This window comes from Dichomitus squalens (assembly GCF_000275845.1).
Source record: "Dichomitus squalens LYAD-421 SS1 unplaced genomic scaffold DICSQscaffold_18, whole genome shotgun sequence".
Classification (NCBI taxonomy): domain Eukaryota; kingdom Fungi; phylum Basidiomycota; class Agaricomycetes; order Polyporales; family Polyporaceae; genus Dichomitus; species Dichomitus squalens.
This window is the reverse complement of record NW_006766900.1, coordinates 312,940-340,104: the sequence shown is the minus strand read 5'-3', so window position 1 is coordinate 340,104 and position 27,165 is coordinate 312,940. Positions and strand designations below refer to the sequence as shown.

The following is a 27,165-nucleotide window of genomic DNA, read 5'->3' as shown; positions in this document are numbered from 1 at the left end:
CACGCGCTTAGTTGGCTATGGTCTCGGCCCTCCCAGCATGCAATCATCGACGTGAAGAATTGAAACGAGCAGCAAGCGCCATAAACCTTATCTGCCAACTCAGCGGCTTATCCCGCCTCAGGCTCCCAGCGTTGATCGGCATCCGCATCCACAGCAAGCAATAGCTAACCCCGTCCCTGGCGTACGGGCGTGCCACATCATCACATATCGTTCGGACCCACGGGCTCGGGATGTAGGCGTCTGTGGCATGATAGGTACTGCTGGTAGCGGACGCCGGAAACGGGTTTCGTCATGAGACGCGTCTCTCTGGACGTTCGTCTCGGAGTTGCATGACTTCGCATCCGACGAGCTCGGTTGGCGAAGATTAACCGTAACCACACCCTCGAAGACATCTCGAGCTCAAGCATTCGGAACGATCGACGAACCCTCGCCTCACCGATCAAGCCACCTTTCGGGACCAAACACGTGGCTACTCGACGGCGACGTTAACGCGGGATGACACACTAACTAGTGACGATCCGGCTCATGCAGCTATAGAGCCATTCTACAACTCCCGAGCATCATTGCCTCGAACTGCCAGATTTTACTCAGACTGATAGCTACTGGGGTCTAGTCGGAAGCATAGAACAGAGTTTGTTGGATCGCAAGAGATCGGTCGAACGAATGCCGCTTCGAAGACCGTAGAACGGGGACAGCATAGTGCCCGCGCTATGTAACTATTGAGTCCGCGAATACAAGCAACAGTCGATACTTATGAGGTCTGCACGGCGAAGAGATCGAGCGCGGCTTAGAGCCAGTGTCCACAGGGTCAATGCCCCCGGTTCTAGTGGCAAAGCCTTCTGATGAAGAACATGCAAAGAATGGCATACTACAACAACAGTACATGCAATCTACATACAGGGTTAGATGATACAGACCGATGGTCTCGGTGGGCGACGTAATGATACATACTTCCATGCGGAACAAACATATGCTTGCTTACCAGTCCGCTACGAGCGTCCTTTTTTGAAGCTAGTGAACGAGTCCATACCGCGTCCGTCATAGGGCGATGCCGGTCTTTTCCCCGAGCCACTCGTCCCACAACGCGCTTCGCGCACTATCGGACGCCATGACCTTCGCGAACTGAATGACGCGCCACACGTCCCGGAAGTCGCTCGCGAGGCCGAGAGATATCCGCACAACGCCGAGCTCGCGGCCCATCCGCTGCTCGAACGCTCGCAGTGTGGCGTCGCAGGGGAGATCCGTCATGGCCTGACGCAGGCCTAGAAGTGCAGCTGCGCCACCGGGGTTGCACATGCATCCTGTGCGGAGGGAAATGTTTTGACGCGACGCCGCATACTCGATAAAGGAGTTTGGGATCATCTGGCCCGATGGCTGCGGAGGAAGACAGGAAGGTTCACGAAATGGAATGAATACGCATGCAAGGTACGTCGTCAGCATGACGAGCTCTGGAGCGCGAGGGGGGACACGTCGCAGTTAGGACGGTACTCACGAAGAGGAAGAGGAGGGCGAGGACGGAGCCCGTATCTGATTGCTCGCCGACGTTCTTGACGTCCTTGCTCGGCCGGCGGGACAGAATCTGAACGACAGGTGTGTTCGTCGTGTCGTGTCGCAATTGAGAGAGTGACGTAATGAGGTGGCGCGTGAGTGAAGAGAGGCGGAGGGGCAGGAAGGGCAGATACGCCGAAAGGAATCGCAGGCCGTCGGTGATCGCAGGCAGGCTCAGGTAGTTGATTGTACCATCCTAGAGAGGCAAGCCCAGCATCAGCAAAATGTACCTTCAGCAGCCACGGTGACTCATGTTTTGGCCATGATCTGAAACAGTCTAGGAACACAGCAGACTGAGATCACGCACCTCGAAACGCTCGTGCATTTCGGCTGCCATCGTCACAATCTTGCCAGGCGCCTGGACGACGTCGACGGTCCCGCCCGCGAACCATGGACGCTCCAACTGTGCCAGGAAGGACTCTTTCGCGACAAGCGCGCCGACACCCGTCGGGAAGCCGAACATCTTGTAGAAGCTGATTGCCATCGCGTCCACGGGCGTGTCGGCGAGCGAGATCACAGACGTCGGGGCTAGCGCGGCAGCATCGAGCAGGGTGGAGTAGCCCTGTGACGCGGCGAACTCAATGAGGGAAAGGGGGTTCTTCGAGTTCGAGATATTCGATTGGCCCGTGAGCGCAAAGAGACTGGGGGGAGCGCGGCCGCCGCGTGGTCGATGGTGTGCGAGGACGGCCTGAGATACAAGAGCACCCCAAAGCGAGATGACAGGATACCGGTCAGCTGGTGCGCACGGCGGACTCGCGGGATCGTGTACGTTACCTTGGTCGCTGCGGCGTCTACTCCGCCAACGTCCGTGGACTCGAGGTAGCACACCTGTGCGCCGCGGGCCTGGGCAAACTGGCGGATCCCGTGGACGCTGTTGTGCGAGTCCGCACCCAATACGTACGTGCTCCCGCTAGTGAAGGGGAAGGATTCTCCCACCAGCTTGAGTGCGCCGCTCGCGTTGGCCGTGAATATGACTGTGTATCCTGGCGGCGCGCGGAAGAACTCGAGAACGGCTCGCCGTGCCTCGTCAGCGCGCGATGCAGACAGTCGTGACCTGAACAGATATGGTACGACCGTCAGTGCCAGAATTCGTGAGCATGCATGCTCGTAATAGAAGGAAGAGAAGCAGTGCACAGAAGGACGAGTGCGGGACTCGGTGCCGAGCCGTCCCAGATCCGGGCGGACCGGGATTATCAATAAAGGGACTCGAGCGTCACAGACGTTGGCGCCTATAGGAACATCTCGAGGTGGACGAACGAAACGCGCTACTCACGAGTTGCTGACAGAGTGCGTATTGCCAAGGATGCTCCGCTGGAGGAAGTGGGCGTGTACCTGGATGAGGCTTTCTGGATAGAGCGAACCGCCCATGTAGTCGACGTATGTTTCACCATTGCGGTCAAGTCTGGCAAAGTCGGTGCGCCTGAGTGCGTCGAGGATCCATGTCAGTTGGTACTGAGGGTACTCCTTGAGGAAGGCTTTGTAGGCCAGCAGAGCGGCGTCGTCCGGGATGTCGGGGGTTGTTGACAGAGCGTAAACCGGCGGGGGGTCAAAGCTTCGCTTCTCGTCGCGGTCGCTTACGGAGGAGCTGGAGGAGTCCTCCCGGAAAGAAAGTTCATGCGGGTGATAGCTGGGCAGAGATGCAGCATACGGGTGTCCGGAGGCGCAGCCGAGGGTGAGAGCAGAGAACGCAGATGAGCGCTTGCGACCCAGGACCGGCGTGGCGTGCGCATGGTGCAGGTCCAGACCGGCAGGAGAGGGTTTACGCGAAGAGTGGGAATTGCCCATGAGTACCGGTGATGTCTGAGTATAGCTGCCGAGTGTTGCCGCCTAAGAGATATTGTACGCCGATGTCGACGAGTGTTGCGCAAGTTCAAGTTGCCCGCAGAGAGACCCCAGCTTTATATGTTTTCGCCTAAGGTTCTAGAGTAAGCAGTTCCCAGAGCCCAAGTCCCAGTTAAAAGAGATAAATTAGGCCAACACATTAAGAAAATAACGGAAGCTAGGCTGTGCCAGGAGGAGAGACGGTGGCGGTTAGCATCAAAGAGGTTCGCGGCAGACCCCGCGGTCGGCGGGAATTCGAATGGGCCGAATCTGGCAGTCTCGTGGAACCCAAACGTTTGGTCAGAGATGAAATCGGCCGGAATCTCGTTAGGCACTTGTGCTCGGGTACGAATGCCCCCAGGTCCCTCCAGCCGTGTCACAGAACCCGCGCTCTCGGATCGACGCTGTGCTCGGAATCTTGCCCTCGCACAGATCGCGCGATGGCCTATTCGCTCGACGGCAGGCATACTCGAGCAATCGCCGCCGGCATCAACCTTAGGTTGATGTGCCATCGGTGACGCAGCCAGTCAGGCAAGCACGTTTCGCCGTGCTAGACAAGACATGGATGGACCTGGAGGCGAGTCTGGCGCACGTGGAAGCGGTCATACGTAGACACAGCTTACAGAGCCCCGCTGTCTTCCCACAGCGCGCAACGGGAAACAGGCGCGGCGAGTGTGACGAGACGGCTCGATTGGAGACTCCTTGTTATCGTGCATACATGCCGCAACGGTGAGGATTGCACGTAGGAAAGGCAATCTCGGGAGAATCTGGATAAACATAGGAATTCGGACCAAAACTGCGCAATGCAACGATGTGCAAGAGGAGAGCGATGAGAAGCGCACGAAGCAGAGCCATACGTTAGCAGCGTGCCCATCCGCGCCGTGCCAGCCCGCCACGCACGACATTCTGCAGTGCGGAGGCTGAGCCTCTCGCGAGTCATGCGCTGTAGCGTGCCCACGCCAGACGCCAGGTATAGTTCCGGTGCACCTGCCGAAGGAGCCAGTCCGGAGCCTCGTCGGGTATTGGGCGGTGTTCGGGCCCGCACCATACTAGATCGTCACTACAAAGACAAGGGAAGGAGAACGTCAAGGTGACCGAGCTCCATGAACAGGGAACGTCCTGCAAGACGTGGTGCTGTGAAAGGTGCTCCTTCTGCACCCGGGCTGTACACAACAGTCGCCAAGACTGACGTTCAGTACGAAAATCGCAAGCGAAGAGTGCCCCCTAGAACGTACTGCATTGTTGACGCTGGCTGCTTCTTCCGCCTCGCGACTACGCTCACAACACAGCGACTTTGTAGTCCCCCTTTCGACATGCCCTGGGACGGCCGTAGACCGTGTACAGCAACAGTAAAAAGACCGGACATTGAATCGCGTCTTCGCGCCTTCCCGCCGACTCCGAGGCATGCTCAGAACGGCCGACGACAGTCCATGCCTCGGCTCGAAGAAAGGACAAGCGCTAGCTTCCCACAGTTCAGTTGTTATCAGCCGATCGATGGGAATACGCGACGTACAGGTGGTAATCGGAAGCCGCGGACTGGAAGACGGAACAGAAGCCTGAATGGCGCAACGCCAGGACGTGGAGCTTGATCAGCATCCTTGGACATTTATTCTACATGCAGGGAGGCATCAACCGCTGGCCAAGTAGGGGCAGCCAATGAAAGTCAAGCGAGTCCATGGGACCATATTAAGTCAGATGCCAAGCCCCATGCTTTGCGAGTAGTCTACCGAGAACCCAGTGGTAGTGCGCATTAGACCGGGAGGCAGTACGAGCACCGGATGGGTGACCAGTAAACGCGAAGAACGGTCAATGACAGGAAGCGTCAAGTTCCCCTGGGACAGGAGCGCCGTGGAAGAGACGAGCCATCGCTACTCGGGAGCCTCGATTTAAGCTATTTGTGGGTCAGGAGTCCAGACGCCGCGTGCGCTAACGTGGCCTTTGTGGGCTATGTCAGAATACGAAGCGTCCAGCAGAGATCTGTTGGATGATATGTTTAGGCAGCACGTGAGTGATTCCAAACAAAGGGAGAAGCGGAAAGGAACCCTTTGCTGGACTGGTGCGATGGTCGTGAGGGGCAGGCGGTCACTGTACGAATGTCGCTAGCTGTTGCGCAGCGCTATCTCCGCGCGCAACAGGATGTGATTGCGAAGATATTGATTCACGGAGAGCCCGGCTTATACAACGCCACCCACGCCACTAGCCTGTGCTAGACCAAGAGGAGCGTCTCCGGCCGCCGATGTGCATAGCATGAAGCCCAGGGTTGACCAGCACTTAATGAAATCGAGATAGTGGCAACACCGGGCGTGGGCGGTACTTTCACCGAGGCACACACCTTTCCGTTAGCGTGCGCTGCCCTTGGGCTGCGGATGGAAGTCAATAGAACACTGTGATCACGAGAAGAGCAACCACCAAGAGACCATGTGCATTCGGCTGCGAAGAAGGCTCGCGGGTTACTTTTGTCTTGTCTTGCAGATTTGAAGAAGCAAGGAAAAGGGGTCACCCAAGTTCTAGCTCGGACCAAGAGAAGGTATGTGTCTCATGGCTCATGGGGATATCAGATAAGTATGATCACATCACTCACAATCAAGTGACCGTATTGAATGGCGTCGGGCGATGGACGTTCGACAGGATGGCATTGCACAACCGTGTAGGCAAATCACCCCGTTGGACATACGCGTTGCTTGAAACCCTTGTATGAGCCACTGGTCCCTTGTACCTGAATGATCGCCAGTATGCATGTTCAACAAAGCAGCCCTTCTGATACAAAGGAGTGAAAGAACGTACCAACCGGGCATATCACGTTTGCTTACGTTCAGATCATGATAGATGCGAAAAGACGAATGAACCCAGTGGAGGCGCGGAAACCTATGCATGTATATACCAATGATGGCTTCCGGTCGTCATGACGAGGAGTGGCCTCCCTAGCTTCTTGGACATCTTGTGATAGACTGTCTTCCGTCCGAGGTGAAGCTCCAAGGTACAAGGTAGTTACGTACGGTCAACATGGCATATAGAACTGACGAGTCGCCATCTCGGCGCGTGCTAGCGGCAGATAGCTTCGGAAGGAAGTCGGCTAGCGCGCATTTGGCGGATATGTCGCTCCTTGTCCGCGGTCCGACTTGGCAAGCGGTCGAAGCGGAAGACATTCGGGAGACCGATCGCAGCAGTGTTGTCCTTTATGGCAGATATAGTGTGTAATCATTGCCTATGTAGGCGACAAGTGAAGTACGTCTGGAGGACACTAACAAGTTGGACTATGCGCGACAAACAGTGAGACGCCCAGGAGCAGAGATATGACAATTGACAACCTACCGGGGTCTTCGCCCAGTATCAACCAGTGGAGGCTGATTGGACGTGATCCATGCACATTGCCTACCCTGGCCCGTATAACAGACCAATCAGTTGTGAGGACTAGCAGTGGACGGGCGACTTGGTGACGGTAATGTAGCTGAGATATCGAGCGTCCACTTCTCGAACATCGAGAACTTGTCAAGAGCATTGTGACGCTGCTCACATGTCGCAAAATCATGGGAATGCGGGCCCACTTGTCAAAGACATACCCGACCATGAATGAACATGCTGAGTTCCGAACTGGATCCTGAGCTACTTGTCGAAAGTTAGGAGGGAAAAAGAATCTTAATCATCACTACATAATACCGCCCACGTGTCGCATGTTGGCATTATACGGGGTCGACTCCTAGCTGCGGCAGAATATGTCCTATTGAACAACATGGACACAGCTTGGCGATTCCAATGCACACAACACTTACACTGACACGACTCTTGCTACAGGCGACTCCTTGGTCTGCTAGTCAGGAATGGCAAGAGCGGCGCACATTCCGGGCCCCGGCGCCCGCCCAGTCAAATGTAGTAATTTATGCTTATATATATTTATGCCTGTAACAGCATTTTTCTGGGATTTTATATCTGCTTCAGTTATGTAGGGCAGACGCGCGCCATTTTGGCGCATGATTATCTCTGGATATTACAGCATGAGATCATGGACCGAGCGACATGATGATATGGGTCTCTGAGGTCCTAGTTTTTTGGAGGATCTTTATAGAGCTAAGAACTGATCATGACCTTAGTGAACACATCAGCAAATCACCTCACACGGTACCTCTCCCACTGTCAGCTGCGTCTCTGCTCCATTTATTGATATGGTCGAAGTTCTTGTGCAGGATCATGACAGCCACTATTTACGATAAAGCACTCCGCCCCGTCGACAAGAATCGTCGCGTCACCCAGATCGCAGTGACCGCATGTGACTCGGTCTACGCTCCTATGGGCTCCGAAGGAGTCGGCGTCTTTCACTGGCGGATATACTTGCTGCTCGGACCTGACGGTGACGGTTCTGCCAGCCGTTCCGTTCTCTTAGACATGGTACCAGCAAACCCGCCCTTTGGAACCCTAATCATCGCGAGTGAGGACAACGTGGATTCAGATGGACTCGTCAAGATCGAGCTTCCTGTAGCTCCGGTGGACGGGCTCACGGTTCGCCAAGTTATCGACCTGATCGTCTCCAACCGCATGGATCGCTACAAGTTCGACGCCTCTGGTTCGGGATGTCTGTTTTGGCTTTGGAATGTACTCCAGCAGCTGCAGAATGCTCGTCTTGTCGAGGATGGAGCGGTGGCAAAGCTCCAAGCTTTCCATGCAGAGCGGACGAGATTGGAGCCCAGCAGGCACCCTGTACCCATACGGCAAGGGGAATTCTATTAGTGAGTTCTACCAACAAGCTCTATTCATAACGAGTTCCCATTCGCGTGTTCTCATCCGTGCCTCGAATATCATCCTGCAGGAAACCTGTCCGCATACCGCGTTCCTACAATTCGCCCTTTCGACTGTTAATTGCAGTAGTGACCTGATAGTACATGGGTTTCACATGAGATCTCTCGTACCGTTGGCCCAGCCAAATTTGGAGATGATATGAGTCTGACGTTGGCAGGAGACAGCCATAAAACCGATTTTCTAGCGCTTCCATGTGCCAGCTATCTCCCAAGTGCTCCGCATTGCAACGTACTCACACCACTGGGAATAGAATCCTGCAAATTTTCAATCTATCGCCCTAGAGCAGATTTTGCTGCAATGTTGACTCATATTGATGAGGCACATGTGGTCACAGTGAAAGCCTTCCTAGTGCAGGGCGGAAACAGCCACAATATCCGAGCAACGTGCTATCACAGGGCATGAATATGTTCCCATGCACAGAAGAGCTGCAATGGAACGATCACGACCGGAAGTGTGCGAGTGTGCCAGGGACCCATAGTGTCCCGGGGACTGGTTCAAAGCTGGACCAGGGCCTGACGCTAGGAGACGTCAATAGGATGATCACTCGGCTAAGTAGATGGACGAGGCTTCGGCGGGGTGGACTGACCGTAAACAATTGAGTAGCTTGCCACACAAGGAGCTGCGGTGCAGTGCAGATTATCCGGGCGGCCTACCATTGCGATCTGGCGCATGGTGCAGTGGGCGCACCGTGAGTAAACCACCCTTCCCTTCTGATTTCTGAACCACTTGGCAGCATCACCGTCGAGGCACAGCAGCCTGCATATCGATAAGGCCTCTCGCAACAAAACACGCTCAGGTCGGTAAAAGCGCAGACCAAGATGTGAGTCCGATCCGCCACCCAACTTCCGGGCCCTGCCGCTGGGCGGCGCCCTCGGTAAGGCCACAGAGCGTCTGAGTACCTGGTTGGGCTCGCATATCGTTCGTTCCAATCAAACTGAGCATGTCTTTCGAGAGGGCCTGTCGATACTCGAACCGCTGTAATTGCAACCCAGCTACATCGTTGCATGATGGCGATAGTGGTTCCAGGGAATATGGCAACGGCACTCTTCTCTGAGGTATGTGGGCCCTCGACTGTGGTTTCTTCGGCTGTATGTTATTCCGGCTCCCAAGTCCACGACTACCCCTTCATCCGGGCAGCTGTTTCCTATTCATAGGGATTTGGGTCCTCAACAATAACGCTAGATGTCCGTTATACTGACCGCTCATAGCTTCTAGACTGGACGCGCCAAGATGGCGCACGACGATCCCTGGAAACAGAATGACTTCATGTATCGATCGATATGGGTCCCTCTGAGTTTCTGAATCGCTCGAAAGTATATAATGCTAAGAACTCACCTCAGTCAACACGTCGATGAACCACGCCAAGACACCTCGTACGTACCTCTCCCATTGTTGACTGCATCCCTTCTACGTTTCAAGTTGCTGATGCCGGTTTCTTATGCAGAACCATGGCAGCTACAATTTACGACAAAGCACTCCGCCCCGTCGACAAAGATCGTCGCGTCACCCAAATCACAGTGACCGCGTCGCTCTACGCTCCTGCGGGCTCCGAAGGAGTCGGCATCTTTCACTGGCGGCTATACTTGGTGCTCGGACCTGACAGAGTTTCTACGAGCCGTGCCGTTCTCTTGGACATGGTACCGACAAACCCTCCCTTTGGCAACCTGATCATCGCGAGCAAGGACAACGCGCATTCAAACGCACTCATCAAGATCGAGCTTCCCATAGCTTCAGTGGACGGACTCACGGTTCGCCAAGTTATCGACCTGATCGTCTCCAACCGCATGGATCGCTACAAGTTCGACGCCTCTGGTTCGGGGTGTTTGTTTTGGATTTGGAATGTACTCCAGCAGCTGCAGAATGCTCGTCTTGTCGAGGACGGAGCGGTGGCGAAGCTGCAAGATTTCCACGCAGAGCAGGCGAGACTGCAACCCGGCAAGATCCCTCTTCCCCTCCGGCGAGGAGAATTTTATTAGTGAGTTCTATCTGTGAGTTCTCTCATCACGAATTCCCAGTCGCCTGTCCTCATCTGTGCCCCGAATATCATCCTGCAGGAATCGGTTAGAACACTGCGTTTCTCCGATCTGTAGATATCAATTGCTAGTTGAAGTAGTGTCGCGATAGTTATATGGGTATCACAAGAAATGTCCTGTACCAATAGCCCAGCCGATCTCGGAGATGAAACGGGTTTGACGTTCGTAGAACCCAGCCATGAAACCGATAATCCAGCGCTTCCATCTACCAGCTATCTCCCAAGTGCTCCGCATTGCAACGTACTCAAACCACTGGGGATAGAATCCTGCAAATTCCCAATCGATCAACCAGATACGGGAGTTATTGTCGACGACGACATTGTGCGGAGAAATGTCGAGATGGGTAAGGACGAGGGGTAACGAGGAGTCGAATGTGATGTCTTCCGTGGGAGTCTTCCTGATGTTTCGGTTCACGTCCAACTTGTGCATAAACCATGTCGTGAGTTCTTCATAAGAGGCGAACGGGCCTCCGCCCTATTGACACGGTGGTGAGCCACGAACACGCAAGGCAGGCGAGAGACAAACTCACATAGTCGTGAGAGAACATAGGCCCGTAACAAAGCTGGGGCTCGTCGCCTATGGGCCCTGGAAACAGTTCACTGCGGGTTATGCCGGGGATCACGACCCGCCGGAGTTGTCTGATGTAGCCACGGATCGTCCAGCAGAGGCGGAAGCGCTGCCACAAGCCTAGACGGCTCCAGCACTGTGCAACCGTCTGACCTGGGATATAATCCATGATAAAGCCGAGACGTCCATTCGCATTCAAAGAACGCAGGACAGTGGGGAGGAGAATCGTAGTTGACCCACGAACGAGGCTCATGGTGACTGGTTCGACGTGTTGCATAATTCCACCAGCTTTCATCACAGCATCAGACGCTATCCGACAGACAGATTTGAAATTGACACTGGATAGCTGAGGAAATCTCTGCTCGCATGAATCGTATAGGGCAAACAGCTCTTCATCCGACAAGGATGATATGTCTGCCCAAGATGGAAGCTGCGGAATCCGTTTCAGCCGCTTGCTAGAGCTGGAGTATACAACAGAGATACCTTCTCAGCAGACAACAGATGGCTGTTTTGACTTGCCACATTGGCAGTACTCATCGTGGCCATCGTGGCGTTGGAACTTGGCAAGGACCTACGAAGTCGAACCCTGGTACCACGCGACGGGATCAAAAGCCGGAGACAAATACACACAAGCATCGGCTTGATATTGTGCTCACTGAGCGCTCAGGCGCCAAGTCAATCCTGAACTTCAAGTTCAACCCGTCTGCAGCCAACTTTGTCGTTTCCTTGCCTACCATATCTCCTCTGGAAACTTAGGACGCCACAATGTCTACAGCACACAGGCCTACATGGGACCCCGCACAGGCGAAGGACGTCAAGGGTGGCTCGCGCCAGTTCTCCGTGCGGGACATGGCCGCGCATACGAAGCTCAAGTTCCGGTCCGTCCAAACCCCTGCTTCTTCTCATCTATACTACCATGCATTGCTGAAAGGGAGCTTATGCGTCGTGTAGGCAACCTGGGCAGACGTCTACAGCTGAGGTGGCGAAGCGCGACCTGAGGGCGGAGCTGCTGGCGGCGGAGGCGGAGGCGCGCGACCGCAAGCGCAAGGCGGAGGGCAAGCCGCCGCTCGCGGTCGAGTCGGCGCCAAGGGAGGGTCAGGACGAGCAGTCGAACAAGAGGAGGAAGTTGCTGCAGGAGGCACTGGAGTTGGACAAGGATGCTGACGATGACGAGGACGAGGAGAAGGGCGAGAAGGCAGCGGATGAGGACGAGGATGACGAGTGCGTGGTTTGTTCTCATGTGAGCTCTTCTTGCAGGTACTGAAGGCGATTCCGGGGTTAGCGATGACGATGACGACGACGATGAAGAAGAGGACGACACTGCAGAGCTCTTGCGGGAACTCGAGAAGATTAAGCGGGAACGTGCGGAGGAGAAGGAGAGGCAAGAGAGGGAGCAGTCGGCGACAGACCAAGCCGCGCGAGAGGCCGAGATTGCAACCGCAAACCCTTTGTTGAACCTCGCTGCTGCACTCGGCCAAACTCCGAATGGTGTAAATACGACGAAGCCTGGGACGTTCGCTGTGAAGAGGAGATGGGACGACGGTATGTGGCTCTGTTCTCTCAAGCTAGTGGCGGAAGGCTGAGGGACCGTTCTGCACAGATCTTATCTTCAAGAACCAGGCTATGAGTACGCGGGACAAGGGAAATCAGCCGCAGTTCGTGAACGACTTGTTGCGGACAGAGTTCCACAAGTGAGTGACTGCCTCGCTCCCTCGTCGCCCTGATGCTGACATTCCTACAGAAATTTCATGAGGAAGTTCATTAAGGTGTGTCTGTTGCTTCCATCTGAGTGTCGCACACTGTGCTTATGTCCTAGTAGTGAAATTGCTATGTTGTATCGACTCTTGTATCATCGCCTACACGACTTGCTCGGGATATCGGTCTCCTAACACTCTGCACCCGGTTTGCAATTAATCCAGCTGCAATGACTCCGTAAAAGAACTGCCTTTCCGGACCGACCAAACGGTAGTCACATCGACCTCATCGACTGCCATCTGGGCATTCTGACCTGTGTCGGATGGGATGCTACGGCTTCTAGACTGGATTTCGTATACTCGTGAGCCTGCATCGATGTTCTGTGTTGATCTCATGACCCCCTTACAATAACAGGAGCTAAGACCGTTCCGCAATTCATCTTCCTCTTAGATATGATGACCACATTTCGGCCGCCGATATCTGTGACGGTCGTTTTTGGCCCACCACTAGAAGAGGCCGGGGTCTTCTACTTCTACTTGGGTTTGGGGTACTTCTCTCTTGTTGTTAGCATTCCCCATGGTAGATTGCAATCCGCGGAGACCCGGAATTCTCCTCGTGGCTCAGACATAGGTCATCAGTTTGTATATGCGACTCGGATGTGTTTCTAGAACTCGGTGCAGCATGTACTTTTGCCGTCATTCCCTCCCAATGCTCCGTTCGCGCACTTGTCCAGGGTGGTGCCTCTGTAAGGCCCAGTGTCTCGCCCGTTTCACTTGCACCACTGTCAATGACGCTGCGAGACAAGAATATTCGAGTCGGCCGACGGAGGCGGCGAGAGGCACAACGCCCATGAGGCCGTCTGTTACATCGCCGCAGCTCCCTATATGCGCGGCGCCAGTGGGCTGCATACGCATTGTGCCTTTGTTTCGTGCCATTTCCCACCCTCGCCCTCTTCGACGTTCTCTGCTTGAGTTCTTGTTATCCTACAACTTGGTTTGACGATAATACACGCGGGATCATCATCAATGGTGGTTGATATCCTCGTCCTCGGGGCGACAGGTTAGCTTCCGACGATTGCAATTCACCCTTGCTTGTGAACGTCCCTTGATGCCGACATGCTGCAGGTTTCACCGGTCGCCTCATCACCCGCTACCTTGCGAGTCACCCGCAGCGCAATTCGTTCACGTTTGCCATTGGGGTACGCTCGAAGACCAAGGGCGTGGAGCTACTGAAGTCGCTCGGGATTGAGAACGACGGAACGGTGCGGCTTGTCGAGGTTGATGTCACGCGGTATGAGACGGTCGAGGCGGCGGTGAGGGACACGAAGGTTGTGATCAACACCGTAGGGCCATTCTGGTTATGGGGGACGAGCGTCGTCCGGTGAGTACAGCTGTTACAGCCTCGAGGCAGAGGTTGACTCTTGATGGCGAGGAAGGGCATGTGCGCTGCTGGGTAGGCGGTACGTGGATCTCACCGGCGAGCCCCAGTTCGTGCGCAAGATTATCGAGCTGTGAGTGCTCTACTGCAGACCGAAGGGCGGGTTGGCTCATGTTTTGCAGCTTTGATCATATTGCAACGAAGACGGGAGCTGTGATCGTCCCTTCCTGCGGTTTCGATTCCCTTCCGAGTGACTTGGCTGTCTTCCTCTCCAATCGCACTCTGAAGAATGCCATCGGCCCCCAGACGCAACTCGGCCTCTCGCAAACCTTCTTCGATATCAAGAGTGGGATTTCGGGCGGCTCGCTGGCGACGCTAGCGACAGAGATCGAAGAGGTGCCGCAAATCCTCCTCGCCCAGAGCCGTCAAGACTACGCGCTGAGCCCAGGTACGTCTCCCTCACGACGCCCACCCACGTATACGTCCCCCATTCAACCTATTCACGCGCATACAGTCCATGGATACCCGAGCCCGGCCTTCCAGAAGGCCGTCCGCGTCCCGTTCTCCTCTCCTCCGGCGTACGGCGCGTTCTGGATCATGGCGAACGTGAACCGCGCGATCGTGCAGCGCACGTTCGGCCTCAACGAGCTCCTCGCAAATTACTCAGGCGCTTTGCTCACATCCGCGCCAGTGCAGGAGACCGCGGCGCAGATCCGTCCCCTGACGTATGGCCCGGAGTTCCGCTATGCGGAGTATATGGCCGTCGGCACCTCGCGGCTCGCGGCGTCCGTGTCGAGCACGCTGCTGGGCGTGTGGCTCGCGTTGTTGTTCTACGTCCCCCCTGTGAGTACCGATCTTATAAGAGCTAAGCAAGGCTTGTGTTGACCGGGAGCGCAGATATGGTGGTTCGTCAAACTGTTCCTCCCGAAGTCGGGCGAGGGCCCTTCTGAGCAGTGAGTGTGATCTCCGTCGAGCACCGATACCTTTCTAACCTTTCGCTAGTCAACTGAAGACAGGGTACATGACGGTGACCAACTTCACCGAGGCTGCGAGCGCACCGGGCACCTGGGCGAAGACGACCATCCACGGAAAGGGCGACCCTGGCTACCTCCTCACCGCAGGTCTGATTGTCTTGGCATCCCTTTCTGATTCTCGTAGGTGTCGCTGACGTTGATGTGTAGGTATGATATCCGAGTGCGCGCTTGCACTTGCTTTGGACGACGCATCCCTGCCGCCCCATGCGCGCCTCGGAGGCGTGCTTACGCCCGCGACCGCGCTCGGGAGCGACATCGTCAGTCGGCTGGAGGCGTCAAGTCTACTCCATTTCGAGAGTCAGATCGTGCGCGGCCAGGAAGAGAGCAGGAAGGACCGATGATGGACTGTTGTGCTTTGGCACTGACAGTCATGGAGGAACGATACCCGTAGTCCCGCACATTGCGGTAGCTGCTCTCGTAAGTTTTCTCGATCACTACCTCTGCCTCTGTCATGGATGATGCATACGTATGACCAGCTCGTCTTGTCTGCCTGCTTGGATGATTGAATGCCAGTGTTTCGCCCAAGGCCTGCTAAAGGCACCCGAGTTTACTTCGGATCAACCTCGGAGCGACCGTGAATGTCTAACCCTCTACCAAGCGCCTCTGTCCGTCTCTCATGCGACCTCTGAGATACTCATGAGGTCTATCAAACTGCGCAATGACAGGTTTGACATGGCTCTGACTTTCAAATACAGAAGCTTCAATTACCACGGCTACGCATCATGCAGGACTGTGTGGCACGCGGTCAACTCGTGGGTCAGAGAGACGTCAGGGATGGGAATGGTCGAATCAGCTGTCGTGTTCTTGGTGGGTTAGCAGCGATTCACATCGTACGCGAACGTTGGTCGGCGGTAGAAAGCAGCTAAGAGGATAAAAGGAGGGTAGCATGGGCGGTTTGTACGACCTCGTCCTCTGCCGCTTATCTTTCGTCTCGAGTTGTTTCACGATGTTGCGGGTCCCTAAACTCTCCGCGCAGACCCCCTACCTTGGTACAATGGGGGCAGCTCGCAGCCTGCTCATGCCAATGCTCGCGCGTTCACTCGCTCAAGTCGTGCAGAAACATACGCACGCTCGCCGCGCCACGAAGAAGGAAGGCACCGTCGCGGAGTTCTTCGACAACCTCACCTCTGAGAGCCCACCACTGCCTGCTCGGTTTGCAGATCTCAAGAAACAGATGTGCATTGACAAGAACGCCATCGAGCATGCTTGGCGGACGGTGCTGCAGGAGCTCGATGACGCGACCGAGGAAATTGTGCAGCAGGGCAACGAGGTCGGCTGGCAGCAGCTATAGGTGCCGTGGGATATCTGTGACATTGGCTGAACGCGATCGTGTAGATGGTTTTGCGTGTCCCTACTGGGGACATACAGCAGGGCTTGTCGAAGGAGCAGTTGAAGGTGTTGAAGAAGACGGGGGTCATGATCGTAACAGGTGGTGTGTCGGAGCAGGTGAGATACCGTCTTCGGCCTCGAGACCGTCCCTCTTACAAGGAATATGACTGCCTCCAGGAAGCTTTGGACTGGAAGCGCTCTCTCCGGGAGTATATCGCAGCCAATGAGGATAAGGTCAAAGGTATGTCCCATCCATCCAGCATCGCCATCATGTTATCGCTCAAACGTGAGGCTATTAGGCGCTCCTCCGGAAAACATCGTCTTCTACGAAATATACAACTCCAAAGCGCAGACTCTCGCGCGCACTCACCCGGCGCTCATCGCAGCCCAGAAGTATCTACTCACGCTATGGCACACGTCTGTCCCCGACACGATCGTTAGCGTGCGGACCCCGATATCTTACTTCGATCGTTTTCGTATCCGTCATCCAGGCCCCAGTGTTTTCACCCTTGGGCCGCACATTGATGGGGGGAGCATAGAGAGGTGGGAGGATCCTGCGTTCAGGAGTGTCTGGAAGCGGATCCTCGAGGGAGGAGATGCCTGGAGGCAGCATGATCCTTTCGATATCTCGCCTCGCCTTGATGCGAACCAGGATCTGTACAACGCTCCGTATGTCGATGTTCTTCAGTTTCGAAATCGAAATCGACTGACAGTGCTTTCACACTGTAGCAACCAGTGCTCCATCTTCCGCCCATGGCAGGGCTGGACGGCGTTGTCTCACACCGGTCCCGGAGAAGGGACCTTGCGAGTCCTGCCTATGCTTTCGCTAGCGACAGCATACATCATCCTACGGCCGTTCTTCCGGCTACGATCGGAATTTGCTTCAAGGATCTCATCGGCGGCTGACATACCTCTTGGCGCCGACGCCTGGGTTCTCGACCTCGATAACCCCGAGTTCCCCGGAAGCACTCCGGGGAAAACTCAAGCAATTACACCCGTGACGCACCCACACCTTCGGGTAGACAAAACGGTGCTGTCCATTCCTCGCGTCAAACCTGGTGATCAAGTATACTGTAAGAATTGTGGCAGCTGGCACTTCTTGTGAAACCCTGATCGCTTCTTCCAGGGCACACGGACGTCATACACGCCGTTGAGGCAGACCACAATGGCTCGGAAGACTCGTCCGTGATGTACATCCCCGCCGTGCCTCTGACCGAACGGAAGTGAGTTTGGCCAGGCGGCACAATTCTTGCACATATGTGACTGTTCGTTCTGCAGCGCGGCATATTTGCGCGACCAGCGCGAAACATTTTTACAAGGTCTCCCTTCACCGTATGTGTTTCGCTGCGTTTGATATACTCAAACGGACGTTGACGTATGGATGGCTCCTTACTTCGCCACAGTGACTTCCCCGGTGGAGAAGGGGAGTCGTGCTTCGTCGGTCGGGGGACAATCGAACATATCATGCACCCGGATGGCCGCCGGATCATTGGTTTGGAGCCATTCAAGTACGCTTTCGTCGACGAAGGGGAAAGGAGGGCGATCACCGCGGCGAACGAAATACTCGGTTTTGAGTGATACGCTACCCCGAAAAGCAGCATGAATCGTGTACAACATTGCAATCGAGTACTTCTACCATTACAAATCTGTCGGATTTCAAGCATAGGCCACTCCGCAAGTCCGTCTCAGCTCCGCCCTGCTAGCGCACGTCCAGTAGCTTCAGCTTCCATTCCTGCTTCGCTAAATCGGGTTTGGGTACGGTGTCCCCAGGATTGGTGTGCTTGCGCTTCTCATGTGCTTCCATGCGTGCGGCCCAGCTATCTGCAGACGGGTTGGCGCCCTCACCGCCTTCCTGGTTCTCGGCTGCTTTCTTCCAAATCTCGTCCACGGCTTCGGTCAGTTCCACAGCAAACTCTTCTAACTCCTTTTGGAGTGAAGCGGCCTCAGTGCGATGTTCCTCTGTGAATTGAAGTAGGTGCGGGAGAAGGCTAGTGCTGTCGGCTGCAGAAGGGTCGATCGAGATGGGTTAGCTACCTGCTTGCCCGATTCCAGAAAGGGAAGCATACCTTGTGTGGTGTTGAAGCGGGTGACGAGCTTAGAAACTGATTTGAGGAGGTACTCCTCCTCGTCGACTGTGCCTTTCCTTCCTGAGCCGACCTTCCGCTCGAGCTTTCTCTTTGAGCGTGAACTTCGCCTAGCACCGAAGCTCTGTGTGAACAATCTTAACACTTTCTGTCAAAGGAGACGCATACTTCGAAGACGCCTTTGAAACTGCTGACGGAGCCACCGTGTATCGCGTGAAAGTCGTGGGTGCCATCGAGATATCTGTCATGACATCCACGTTGTGCAGATCTGTGTCCTCGACTCCATAAAACGCATCTTTGGTGATAGAGATGAGAAGCTTGCTAACTGCAGTATCGTATAGAGCGAAGAGCTTACCCGGTTCTTCGATTTTGCGTACTCGGAGCTCTCGCACTCTGTTGAGTTGCTTGCGAAGCTGATCTCTCATCTCCCCTAATTCTTCGGCGATGCGGGAGCGACACTCCAACGATCCTGGATGGATGATCTCTTCAAGGAGCTCCGGTCGGCGATGCAGGACAATCTGTCATCTATTTAGTGTGTTCTTGGGATCAACGAAAGTAAACGGAAGGACTGACAACGCGACGAGCTTCCGAGAAATGGCTGCCCTCGATGAGTGCAATCGTGGCCTCACGTACATCCTTCGCGTAATCCAATAAGACGAGTGCCGCTTCCGATGTCCTCTTCTTGGAAATAAGGTCATCTGGGAGATCACAGTAAGCTTATGCTCCATGGAAGTCAGCTTCCCCCGCACCCGCTACACGATAGGCAGTGTTCTTGAGGTCTTCGAGAGACAATTCTTGCTGCACAGCAAGCTCGAACAACTCTTGCCAATCGAGCGCCTTCTCATGCGAGATCATCGCTTTCTGGGGCTTGTTCGCCTGTCGGAAAACTACGTGGACATTACACGTCAAGCAACGAATATGGTCTGACCGAACGTACCAAATGCAGCCTCACGGAAATCTCGACGCTCGAAAAGCCAGTCGCCGTAGATGTCCAAGACCGACTGTGCGGTATTGAGAACGATCAGGGAAGTACAGGAGGAGCGGCCATACCTCGTATCTTTCTGTGCCTCGCCAGGTTAGGAGAGCATGGTCATACAGACGGTGCTTCTCAACATAGGCCATAGCCTCTTCGAATCGCGCAGGACCGGCGAGACTGAGGTTCGTCAAGGCCTTTTCATACCGCTTCAGATGGTCATCGATCCTGAAGCGTTGGTAGTAGTGATCCAAAGCACGCAGCTCCCTTAGGAAAGGCAGGTACTCTCTTGGGTCCTGCTTGAACGTGAATCATCGCCTCTAGACGTGTTTTGTCTCAGGACAAACCTTCTGTGCATGCTGTGCTACCATGAGGACTAGTGAGAAGTCGTACATTCCAAGAGCAGTGTCAAACAGCCTGTCTGCATCGACCAGGAAGATGATATATTTGACAGCGTCCTCGACGAGATTTGGTTCAGACTCTGTACTGGAGTTCGTCGTCGTGTATGAAGCGCGGGAGTACAACAGGAACATACCCTTCAACCGAAGTAATAATGCCAGGCCCGCCTCATGGTCTGGCGGTCTCTTGACGACATGGGCCGTCAATATGGAGTTGACATATTCCTTGAGGTCCCTGCGCTCCAACTCTACCCGGATCTCGTCACATATCCGGGAAATAAGCTCCGGTGGGAGGTTGCCCTGACTGCTCCACGTTAGAGTACGTAGATGTAGAAAGTGGACGGCAAACCTTAGACTTGTAAGGAAGAGGTTGACGTAGTCAACATCAGAGACCTGTTCGACAAAGGATGGGATGCCTTTGATGAAGACCTCGCGATTGTGCTCTACAAAGACATTCAGGTCGACGCGATGCTTCCGACACGCGGTGAACGCCTTTGCGTAATTCCCGCTGAACGGTTCATCAATCGAAAATCTCCGGATTTGATATCTGAAGGACACGCTTACCTGTCAATGTCCTGGCGAACAATCTCCATGACCAGCGGTCTCGGGTTTATGGTCTCCAAGTTCCCTCTCGGCATTTGCAACACAAGGCTCATCGTGCTCGGGACAGCAGTAACGATCCTTGAGCCTCGCTCCACTCTCCTCGTCTCGGACTCCGGAAGGGGAACATCCGCAGTCTTCAAGGCAGACATCAATTCCCTCAGAGGCGCAAAGTGAGCGAGGTGGGCGGTGGTGGTGTAAATGAGAAACCCAGACGTGGTCGTGAAGGAGTTGACGTTCGAAGCGAGTGCGCGGGTAGCTTGACCATCGGTAACGTGCAGTTTGCCAGCATGCGACAGCCCGATGTACAGGGGGGTGGTCGTCGTTCCCCCCTCGCTCGTGTCATCCGTGACCAATGCATGCGCAGTCCAAAAGCAAAATTCGGGGAACTGAGCAACCTCGACGGGATCATTGTTCTCAGCGTCGACTTCGGATACGGTCAGCGTCCGTTTTGGGTGTGTGAACTACAAGCTCACCTTCGTGTAGCTGTCCGTCAGGTGCTTCCCAGAAGATACCCTGGCCAGCGACCAGTCTTCCGTTATGAGTAGGAAGAAGGACCTCTGCTGTCCTCGATTCGCTGCTCTGGAGTTCAAGGATGGTCACAACGTCGCTGGCAGAGCCGGATCCGAGAACAGCCAGGCGGACCGCGGTCTTCGAGTCCGCGCTGTGATCGAACACGACCTGGCGGTGACTATTCGATGATCCATCTTCTCGGACCGGGCCAGCCCATACAGAGACGGGATCCATGACCTTACCGCGGCCAGCACCTAGACGGGTCTTGAGATCATATACTTCTAAAACACCTGGTTCCCAGAGCACTGCGAGTAGATCTCTCGAAGACGCGAAGGCCGCGTGGATCGGGGTCGGAGATCGCTTCAATATGCCAGGGAGAGATGAGGTAGGTAGCCTCAGAGAGAGCGAGTGGGCAGACATGGGAGGAGGCACGTTCTGCGTGCGGAACGGTGTTAGAAGAAGGCTTGCTGTCGTTCAAGTGTTAGCAGCGTTGTCGGAGGACGAGCTGATGAATGACATACCACCGTCCACTACTGCAACGGTGCCCGAGTCGACTGGAGGCTTGCTCGGAGAACTGATGATGTCCCAAGCGTACGTCCGCTGAATTATTTCGCCTATGTGATGATTAACGTGTACGCCGAGACGCTACAGCCAATGAGATCTTACTCGATGTGGTGAGGATAAGTCGGAGAGCGTCCTCTGGATGCCATTGAACGGTGGTGAAGCGGCCAGGTGTACCGTCTTGACCGGGGGCGGTTATCTCCTGTTTCAGATACCTGGAGCAAAGTCAGTGTCGTCGTAGAGGACACCTACTGCTTCACTGACCAGTGATAGTTCCCGGTGGTCCACAATTGCACTGCACGACTATAAGCATCAAACGAGCCAAGGATTGTCAGAGTAAACCACATACCGACATCGCCGTCTTCCTGCTCAATCCATACACTCAGAACATTCGAGTCAGAGCTCCATCCGACCTCGCGAACACGATATCCCCACTTCAATCGCTCGCTGGTGGTCTGGCCCTCAGGCGTCCACTCCCGCAGGGTAAACTCCCCGTGGCGCAGACCATTGCGTTCGAAGAACACGACATCATGTCTGCCCTCGCGTCCAGGTCCCAATCCAGATCCCACATCGAGATTTTGAGCTGCGCTCGTTTGTCCCGGAATGTTACCAAATCGCTGTGTGCCCACGATGAGGTTGCCTGATGGGCGCCAAGACAGCCCATGCTCTAGTCCCGGCACGGGCTCCGCTGTGCTCTGTAATGCCGCTTCACGGGAGTATACTCGGATTTTGCGATGCGGCCGTGTCTCTGTCTATAGCGGTCCGTATGTAAGCCAGTGGGTTTGCGATCCGACTCGATCAGTCGCTCACCTCGTTCGCGCCCTCGAGCACGCTGACAGAGAAGTACGCACCGTCACCTCGCCAGCTGATGCGTACGTGACCGTCGTCGTCAGGACTTGCGCCGATCGCTGTTGGAGGAATGGAGGATGTTGCGGCGGCTTTTCCCAAAGAGCCGTGGAACTGGGTGTGCTTTGCGCCCCATCCGACGTTTATCGGGGCATCTAGCAGATGATGACCTGATCAGTGTCCCCGATATGGCTGGAAAGTAAGTGACCACGGACCTTCGCCGAACTCTGTAGGATGCAGCGGCCCTTCAGATAGTACATCGAACGTAGACGTCATGACCAGTAATTTATCTTCGCCTGATAGGAGATGAAGCATGTTAGACGGAAAGGGGATGCCAGAGCACACGAGGTTGGGAGATTCAGGAACGATGCTAGGTGACAATTTTAGGGACAATTCTGGGACTAGAAATAGTCCTAGAACCGTTCTCCGGTTTGGAGAGGTCAGAGTCCACGAACTTGAATCGACTAAGACGCCGATTATCAGCGGAAAGATGGCAGACAAAATCGCTTGAAGTTCGTGTACTCTGACCACATTTTTCAGCACATAATGCGCTTGTTCATCTATGTACCTGTTACGAGGACAAGGAGAGTATCGTCTGGGCTCCATGCTGCACCCATGACGCCACCATCAACGGAGCCGACAACCTCGGCCTGGTGAGTTGAAGTCAATTGTCGAGATCTGAGGATATACCGCAAACGATCCTCACCGTAGACTGATTTTCGTCTAAGGAAATTGTCGTGATATCGCCTGCTCGAGTGATCACGACAAGTGAATGGGAGTCCGTTGCGACATGGAGCGAGAGCACCTCGGGAGGGTGTTCGCGGATATGAGAATCCTTCCTCGCTGAGTCTGCAGACCATGGGTTCGTGGCAAGAGTGGTAGGTGTTCTGAAACTAGTGACTAGAGAGATCCGCTCCTAAAACAATTGTGTATGGTTCACAACTCGCAAGTCAGCGAAGAAAGTCTAAGAGCTTACCTGCTCCTCCTCATGGGTAATTTTACAGATGCTCACATGTACATCTGCATCATTTGTGGTGTCATGGCTCTCTGTAGTCACGAACAGGGCGTTTTGGTCGAGATCTACGGCGAGGCAGGTGACGCCGGACGGCTCTCCTGATAAATCTCGCTCTGTGAGGGAGACCCGGTCTAGAGTCGATAGGGCCAAGTTTCGCATCTTCCTTGGCCGTGTTGGAACGGCTCAGTGCCCGCTTAGGCGGATGTGATGGTTTGTGCAAGAGATGGATTTACTGCGCTAGTTGCATAATTCCGTGCAGGCGCCGATTTCCTTCGGCGTCTGTTTTTTTACGTCACTGTCACATCCGTACTCAACGCCTTCGGCTCTTGTCATGCGATCCCCCTTTTTGCGAGACAACAAATATTCCCTTTTGTGTGCTCCAAGTCAATTTAGGCATCTCTCATGTTTCTCACCGCCGTGATGTAGGGTCGAGACAGATTCCCATGCTTCGGGTCCATCGATAAGTAGTCAGCAACGGAAGAGACAGCGCTCCTCAACGCTGGCTCCGGGTGCCACTCTATAGTCGAATGTAATAAGTCACTGTGACGACCAGGGGCTGTTCCAATAGCAGATGGGCAATTGATGCACTTGGCCGAGCCAAGGAGCCACACGCTGTGACCATGACGGCATCAGAGGAACGTCACGGCGTTATACTCGTGACCGATACTAGCCCTTTGTGGCTTTGTGGCGTGTTAAACGCCCGCAGAAAATCGGACATGCAAGGCGCATAAATTGCAGGGCGCTCACTGATCGCCGATAGCCGGTCCCTAACTTTCGAGGACGTAGTACAATCAAGTTGCAGAGTTCCACCCAGGCTACTGCCAGCCGGACTGACTGGGATTGCGTTCGTTGGCACGGAGCGTTGTTACATACATCGTTGGTACGTGGGCCACATTTGGTCTGTTTGCTCAGAGAACATATCCTGATTGACTCATATAGCAGCATCTCGTGGCACTCCAACGGCTGTCTCGCGCTAGTGTGTGCATGTCCACTTTGAGTTGATTAGCTGATGCGAGAGCGGTGTATTGGTCAAAGTGCAAGAAACCTGATTCGACCGGAAACCTTGCGGTTACGACGAGATACTAACACGCGTCGCTCCCTCCCCCTTATTCGATCCTAAAGGCAGCGAAGAGCGTAAGAGGGTAAGCAATCTAGGCACAAGCTCTTCATTATCACGTCAATCCCCTAGTTCTGAGCACAAGGCAACCAGAGCGACACTACTCACTCCTAGTATCGGGCTCAGGAATCTGGTTAATTGCGCTTATCTCGCTTTCCTCGTCAAACCAGTATGTGAACGCGTGTTCATCTTCTTCCTCCCGCGCCGTTCGATTCGGTTCATCTGGAAGAATCTAAAGAGTACATAGTTTAGTTAACATCGAACAACCAGTGGAGCAAAGCCCAGCTCACTAACCGTTTGAACGCTCGACATATCTTCAAGAGACCTGCGCAAATCAATGTGAGTATACGATTCATATTCCTGAGAATGCTCCTCTCACCTCCGTATCTCTGTCCCTTAGCATCCTTGGTCCCAGTAATGGAGATGTCTTCACTGCTCCTCATGCAGCTAGCTGGAAGGGACGCTGCATCGTCGTAGCCTGGACAGGTTTCAATGGCATCTTTCTTCCGCATGTTGGACTCTCGGACGAGCCTACATGGTATCGATTACCAGTGGCTAGCTTCTGCAATACGACTGCCACGTACCGTCTCAGAGCTTTGCTCTCACGCAAAAACTCCATAGGGTCTGGTAAGTTGTCCTGCTCCAATGTTCCCGCCAGGTCCAAGGAGACGTTCACGACGGGAATCTGCTCATCAGGCACGTCCGGCCTCCATATGAAGTTATCGTCTTCGTCTGTTGGTATCAACTGGCCTCCATCTCGTTCCCTTCTCGCGATAATCGCAGCCTCCAGATCCTCCGTGAGCAACGCGTCCAATCTCAAGTGTTCGCCGGCGGGCAGCATTGTGACGCGCGGGTCATCTTCACAGGGATATTCTCCGGTTGAAACGCGGAGAAGGAGGTCGGTGTAGGCCCAGTGGTAACAGTTCGTGAACGGGAATGGCGTCTCTGGATAGAGAGGTGCGCGCTGGTTCGGGTGCTTGGTGGCGGGGAAGATGGGGACGCACATTTCGGGCGTGAAGCAGTTGTCTTGGTCTACAGCGCGGAGACCGGGCCCGATTATGTATGTGATATATCTTGTCCACGGTCTGCTCGGGAAGGGAAATTCGGTGGCCTGAAGGTGTGTGGTTAGCCGAGTGGCGAGGGAGGCCCTCCGAAAACTTACCAGATAGAAATAGATGGAGCATTGTGCCGGCTTGACATGTTTGGCGGCCTCCCGAGCTTCGGAATCCAGGTGCTCGATAGTTGCTTCGATGTCTAGCTGGGCGATGCCGTACGTGCCCGGGACAGGGCAGTACAAGGTGGTGGAAGCCATCTTCGGCGGAGAAGTTGTAGATGACAAGATGGTGACTGACAGGTTAGCATGTATATTACCTTTTATACCCTTTGACGACCACAATGTTCACGTGTCAGTATAGTGGCAAGAGCAGATCGGAGATCCCAAAGACAAAGGATGCTCGCTTATAGGCGACCATTGGTGTCAACTACTGGTGTCTCCTTTGTATGCTCGCATCTGAAACCCTTCGGTTCGCCTCAACTGGTCTCGGCCGATCCATACGCAGCACTTGAACTTTTCAACACTTCAACCACAACGCGACTCGCTTGTTGCGACCTGGTCGGCAGGATTTCATACGTCCCTCCTTCGCTTCTCATTGCATCCTCCTCACTTGTCTCTTTCGCACTCCCATTCGACACATCACCCTCTATCACCATGTCCAACTCGAAGTGCAGTATTTGCGCCACCGGTATAGTACCTGCGGGCCTGGCGCGTTCTGCTCCCATGTCGTGCGCGACTGGCGATATCTGCTACCTTCGAGAGTCTCTCGCAACCCCGGTGGAGTACATCCTCCAAGCCACGGAGGTGATACGACAGGATCCCGTCGCATTGCAGAGATCGAAAGCCGCACTTCGCGACTTAAGGAGCAGGAGCATTGGGAAATATCGTCCGTGCCTTCTCGTGAGGAACGCAATCCCTGGCGCACGCCCCGCGACTGTATTCCTCATGGGTACGCTCCGCAGGGAACCTATAGAGTCTCCCAGTATCCCGAAGGTATACCGCGAGTTCTGCAGGGCGATATATCCCAACTCGGGTTTTCTCGATTCCGCCCACTTCCACACGACACCTCCCTGGCCGCACAGTAGTCAGTGGCTAGTCAGCTATCCGATACCCTTGGGCGACAACAACCTTGTGACAGTACATTGGCGCTTCAAGGATGAGAGCACGCCTGCTCAAGTGTACGCGATGGACAAGGCATCGCTGGAGGCGTTGACGGTGCACAGCAGGAAAACATTCAAAGAATGGCAGGCTCGCTGCAACAAGGAGCCTGAATTTGCACGCGCCGTTGAAACAGAGTGGAGGGTATGTGACAAAGTTCTCAGTGGTTCTCGTCTTTGCTCAACCCGTGGATAGGCGCGGTCCGCGGCTCTGAGTAAGATCACTTTGGTAATTGAGCTTCCCAATTCTTTCATCATCAATTACTTAAATCTGTCACAGGACCCAGGAGGCGGAGCATCTCAGACAAGTATCTGCACGGCTCAGAGTTGCTATGTTTCTCGCCCACCATCGCTACATACCATTCCCGAGCAAAGTAACGGAGTACGTCTGCTCATTCCCTTAACCACATGTGCATCAGTGCTCTTTGTTGCAAGAGTTCCAAGCATCAGTCCCCCTGTACACGTGCCACTGGTGGACAGAAGACTCGCACACCACTAGAAGATGTCTTGATACACCAGCGTGGCATGAAAGTGAGTTTGTCTGATGTCAAGAAGCCTGAAACTGGCTCGTTCTGCCCAAGTTCGCTTATAATGTGATGTAACAGATGCCTAAACGTCGGGACTCGATGTCTGGAAACTCGGTGAAGAGTAA

General features: G+C 54.5%; 9 protein-coding genes across 9 annotated transcripts; 5 read left to right on the top strand and 4 right to left on the bottom strand.

The window, feature by feature from the left end:
- Nucleotides 1–1,032: 1,032 nt before the first annotated feature.
- Nucleotides 1,033–3,333, bottom strand: DICSQDRAFT_107133 (PLP-dependent transferase; the record flags this gene model as incomplete). Its single annotated transcript, XM_007366503.1, has 5 exons — nucleotides 1,033–1,374; nucleotides 1,493–1,744; nucleotides 1,856–2,236; nucleotides 2,323–2,602; nucleotides 2,822–3,333. The coding sequence occupies 5 exons, from the start codon at nucleotides 3,331–3,333 to the stop codon at nucleotides 1,039–1,041; spliced, it is 1,761 nt and encodes a 586-aa protein (XP_007366565.1). The 3' UTR covers nucleotides 1,033–1,038.
- A 4,218-nt stretch (nucleotides 3,334–7,551) lies between these two features.
- On the top strand, nucleotides 7,552–8,410 carry DICSQDRAFT_155635 (uncharacterized protein; the record flags this gene model as incomplete). Its single annotated transcript, XM_007366502.1, has 2 exons — nucleotides 7,552–8,090; nucleotides 8,171–8,410. Coding segments are annotated over 2 exons (537 nt in total). The 3' UTR covers nucleotides 8,172–8,410.
- A 1,354-nt stretch (nucleotides 8,411–9,764) lies between these two features.
- On the bottom strand, nucleotides 9,765–11,312 carry DICSQDRAFT_107130 (uncharacterized protein). Its single transcript, XM_007366501.1, has 4 exons — nucleotides 11,244–11,312; nucleotides 10,723–11,190; nucleotides 10,215–10,667; nucleotides 9,765–10,148 (listed from the first exon to the last, which is right to left on the bottom strand). Exons 1-3 carry the CDS (start codon nucleotides 11,304–11,306, stop codon nucleotides 10,296–10,298), a joined length of 903 nt encoding a protein of 300 aa, XP_007366563.1. The 5' UTR covers nucleotides 11,307–11,312; the 3' UTR covers nucleotides 9,765–10,148; nucleotides 10,215–10,295.
- A 156-nt stretch (nucleotides 11,313–11,468) lies between these two features.
- On the top strand, nucleotides 11,469–13,155 carry DICSQDRAFT_155633 (Cwf15/Cwc15 cell cycle control protein). The gene is made up of 7 exons (XM_007366500.1): nucleotides 11,469–11,638; nucleotides 11,712–11,981; nucleotides 12,043–12,302; nucleotides 12,361–12,451; nucleotides 12,502–12,526; nucleotides 12,580–12,816; nucleotides 12,870–13,155. The coding sequence occupies exons 1-6, from the start codon at nucleotides 11,526–11,528 to the stop codon at nucleotides 12,580–12,582; spliced, it is 762 nt and encodes a 253-aa protein (XP_007366562.1). The 5' UTR covers nucleotides 11,469–11,525; the 3' UTR covers nucleotides 12,583–12,816; nucleotides 12,870–13,155.
- A 325-nt stretch (nucleotides 13,156–13,480) lies between these two features.
- DICSQDRAFT_147706 (uncharacterized protein) lies at nucleotides 13,481–15,207 on the top strand (the record flags this gene model as incomplete). The annotated part of the gene is made up of 8 exons (XM_007366499.1): nucleotides 13,481–13,514; nucleotides 13,580–13,835; nucleotides 13,891–13,965; nucleotides 14,015–14,280; nucleotides 14,347–14,675; nucleotides 14,730–14,785; nucleotides 14,835–14,953; nucleotides 15,014–15,207. 8 exons carry the CDS (start codon nucleotides 13,481–13,483, stop codon nucleotides 15,205–15,207), a joined length of 1,329 nt encoding a protein of 442 aa, XP_007366561.1.
- Nucleotides 15,208–15,890: 683 nt separating this feature from the next.
- DICSQDRAFT_107124 (uncharacterized protein) lies at nucleotides 15,891–17,805 on the top strand (the record flags this gene model as incomplete). Its single annotated transcript, XM_007366498.1, has 8 exons — nucleotides 15,891–16,136; nucleotides 16,202–16,312; nucleotides 16,373–16,436; nucleotides 16,495–16,864; nucleotides 16,925–17,268; nucleotides 17,322–17,418; nucleotides 17,474–17,527; nucleotides 17,599–17,805. The coding sequence occupies 8 exons, from the start codon at nucleotides 15,891–15,893 to the stop codon at nucleotides 17,771–17,773; spliced, it is 1,461 nt and encodes a 486-aa protein (XP_007366560.1). The 3' UTR covers nucleotides 17,774–17,805.
- An 89-nt stretch (nucleotides 17,806–17,894) lies between these two features.
- Nucleotides 17,895–23,344, bottom strand: DICSQDRAFT_62125 (IkappaB kinase complex IKAP component; the record flags this gene model as incomplete). The annotated part of the gene is made up of 22 exons (XM_007366497.1): nucleotides 17,895–18,196; nucleotides 18,262–18,389; nucleotides 18,448–18,574; nucleotides 18,635–18,797; nucleotides 18,853–18,977; nucleotides 19,029–19,166; nucleotides 19,217–19,280; nucleotides 19,330–19,548; nucleotides 19,600–19,733; nucleotides 19,788–19,954; nucleotides 20,000–20,158; nucleotides 20,215–20,677; nucleotides 20,727–21,230; nucleotides 21,285–21,377; nucleotides 21,430–21,539; nucleotides 21,589–21,619; nucleotides 21,674–22,070; nucleotides 22,135–22,325; nucleotides 22,386–22,466; nucleotides 22,739–22,820; nucleotides 22,877–23,086; nucleotides 23,147–23,344. 22 exons carry the CDS (start codon nucleotides 23,342–23,344, stop codon nucleotides 17,895–17,897), a joined length of 4,086 nt encoding a protein of 1,361 aa, XP_007366559.1.
- A 1,712-nt stretch (nucleotides 23,345–25,056) lies between these two features.
- On the bottom strand, nucleotides 25,057–25,656 carry DICSQDRAFT_19970 (uncharacterized protein; the record flags this gene model as incomplete). Its single annotated transcript, XM_007366496.1, has 2 exons — nucleotides 25,057–25,413; nucleotides 25,465–25,656. Coding segments are annotated over 2 exons (549 nt in total), but the record flags the coding sequence as incomplete, so codon positions are not given.
- A 354-nt stretch (nucleotides 25,657–26,010) lies between these two features.
- Nucleotides 26,011–26,891, top strand: DICSQDRAFT_170866 (uncharacterized protein; the record flags this gene model as incomplete). The annotated part of the gene is made up of 3 exons (XM_007366495.1): nucleotides 26,011–26,658; nucleotides 26,710–26,728; nucleotides 26,794–26,891. The coding sequence occupies 3 exons, from the start codon at nucleotides 26,011–26,013 to the stop codon at nucleotides 26,889–26,891; spliced, it is 765 nt and encodes a 254-aa protein (XP_007366557.1).
- Nucleotides 26,892–27,165: the final 274 nt, after the last annotated feature.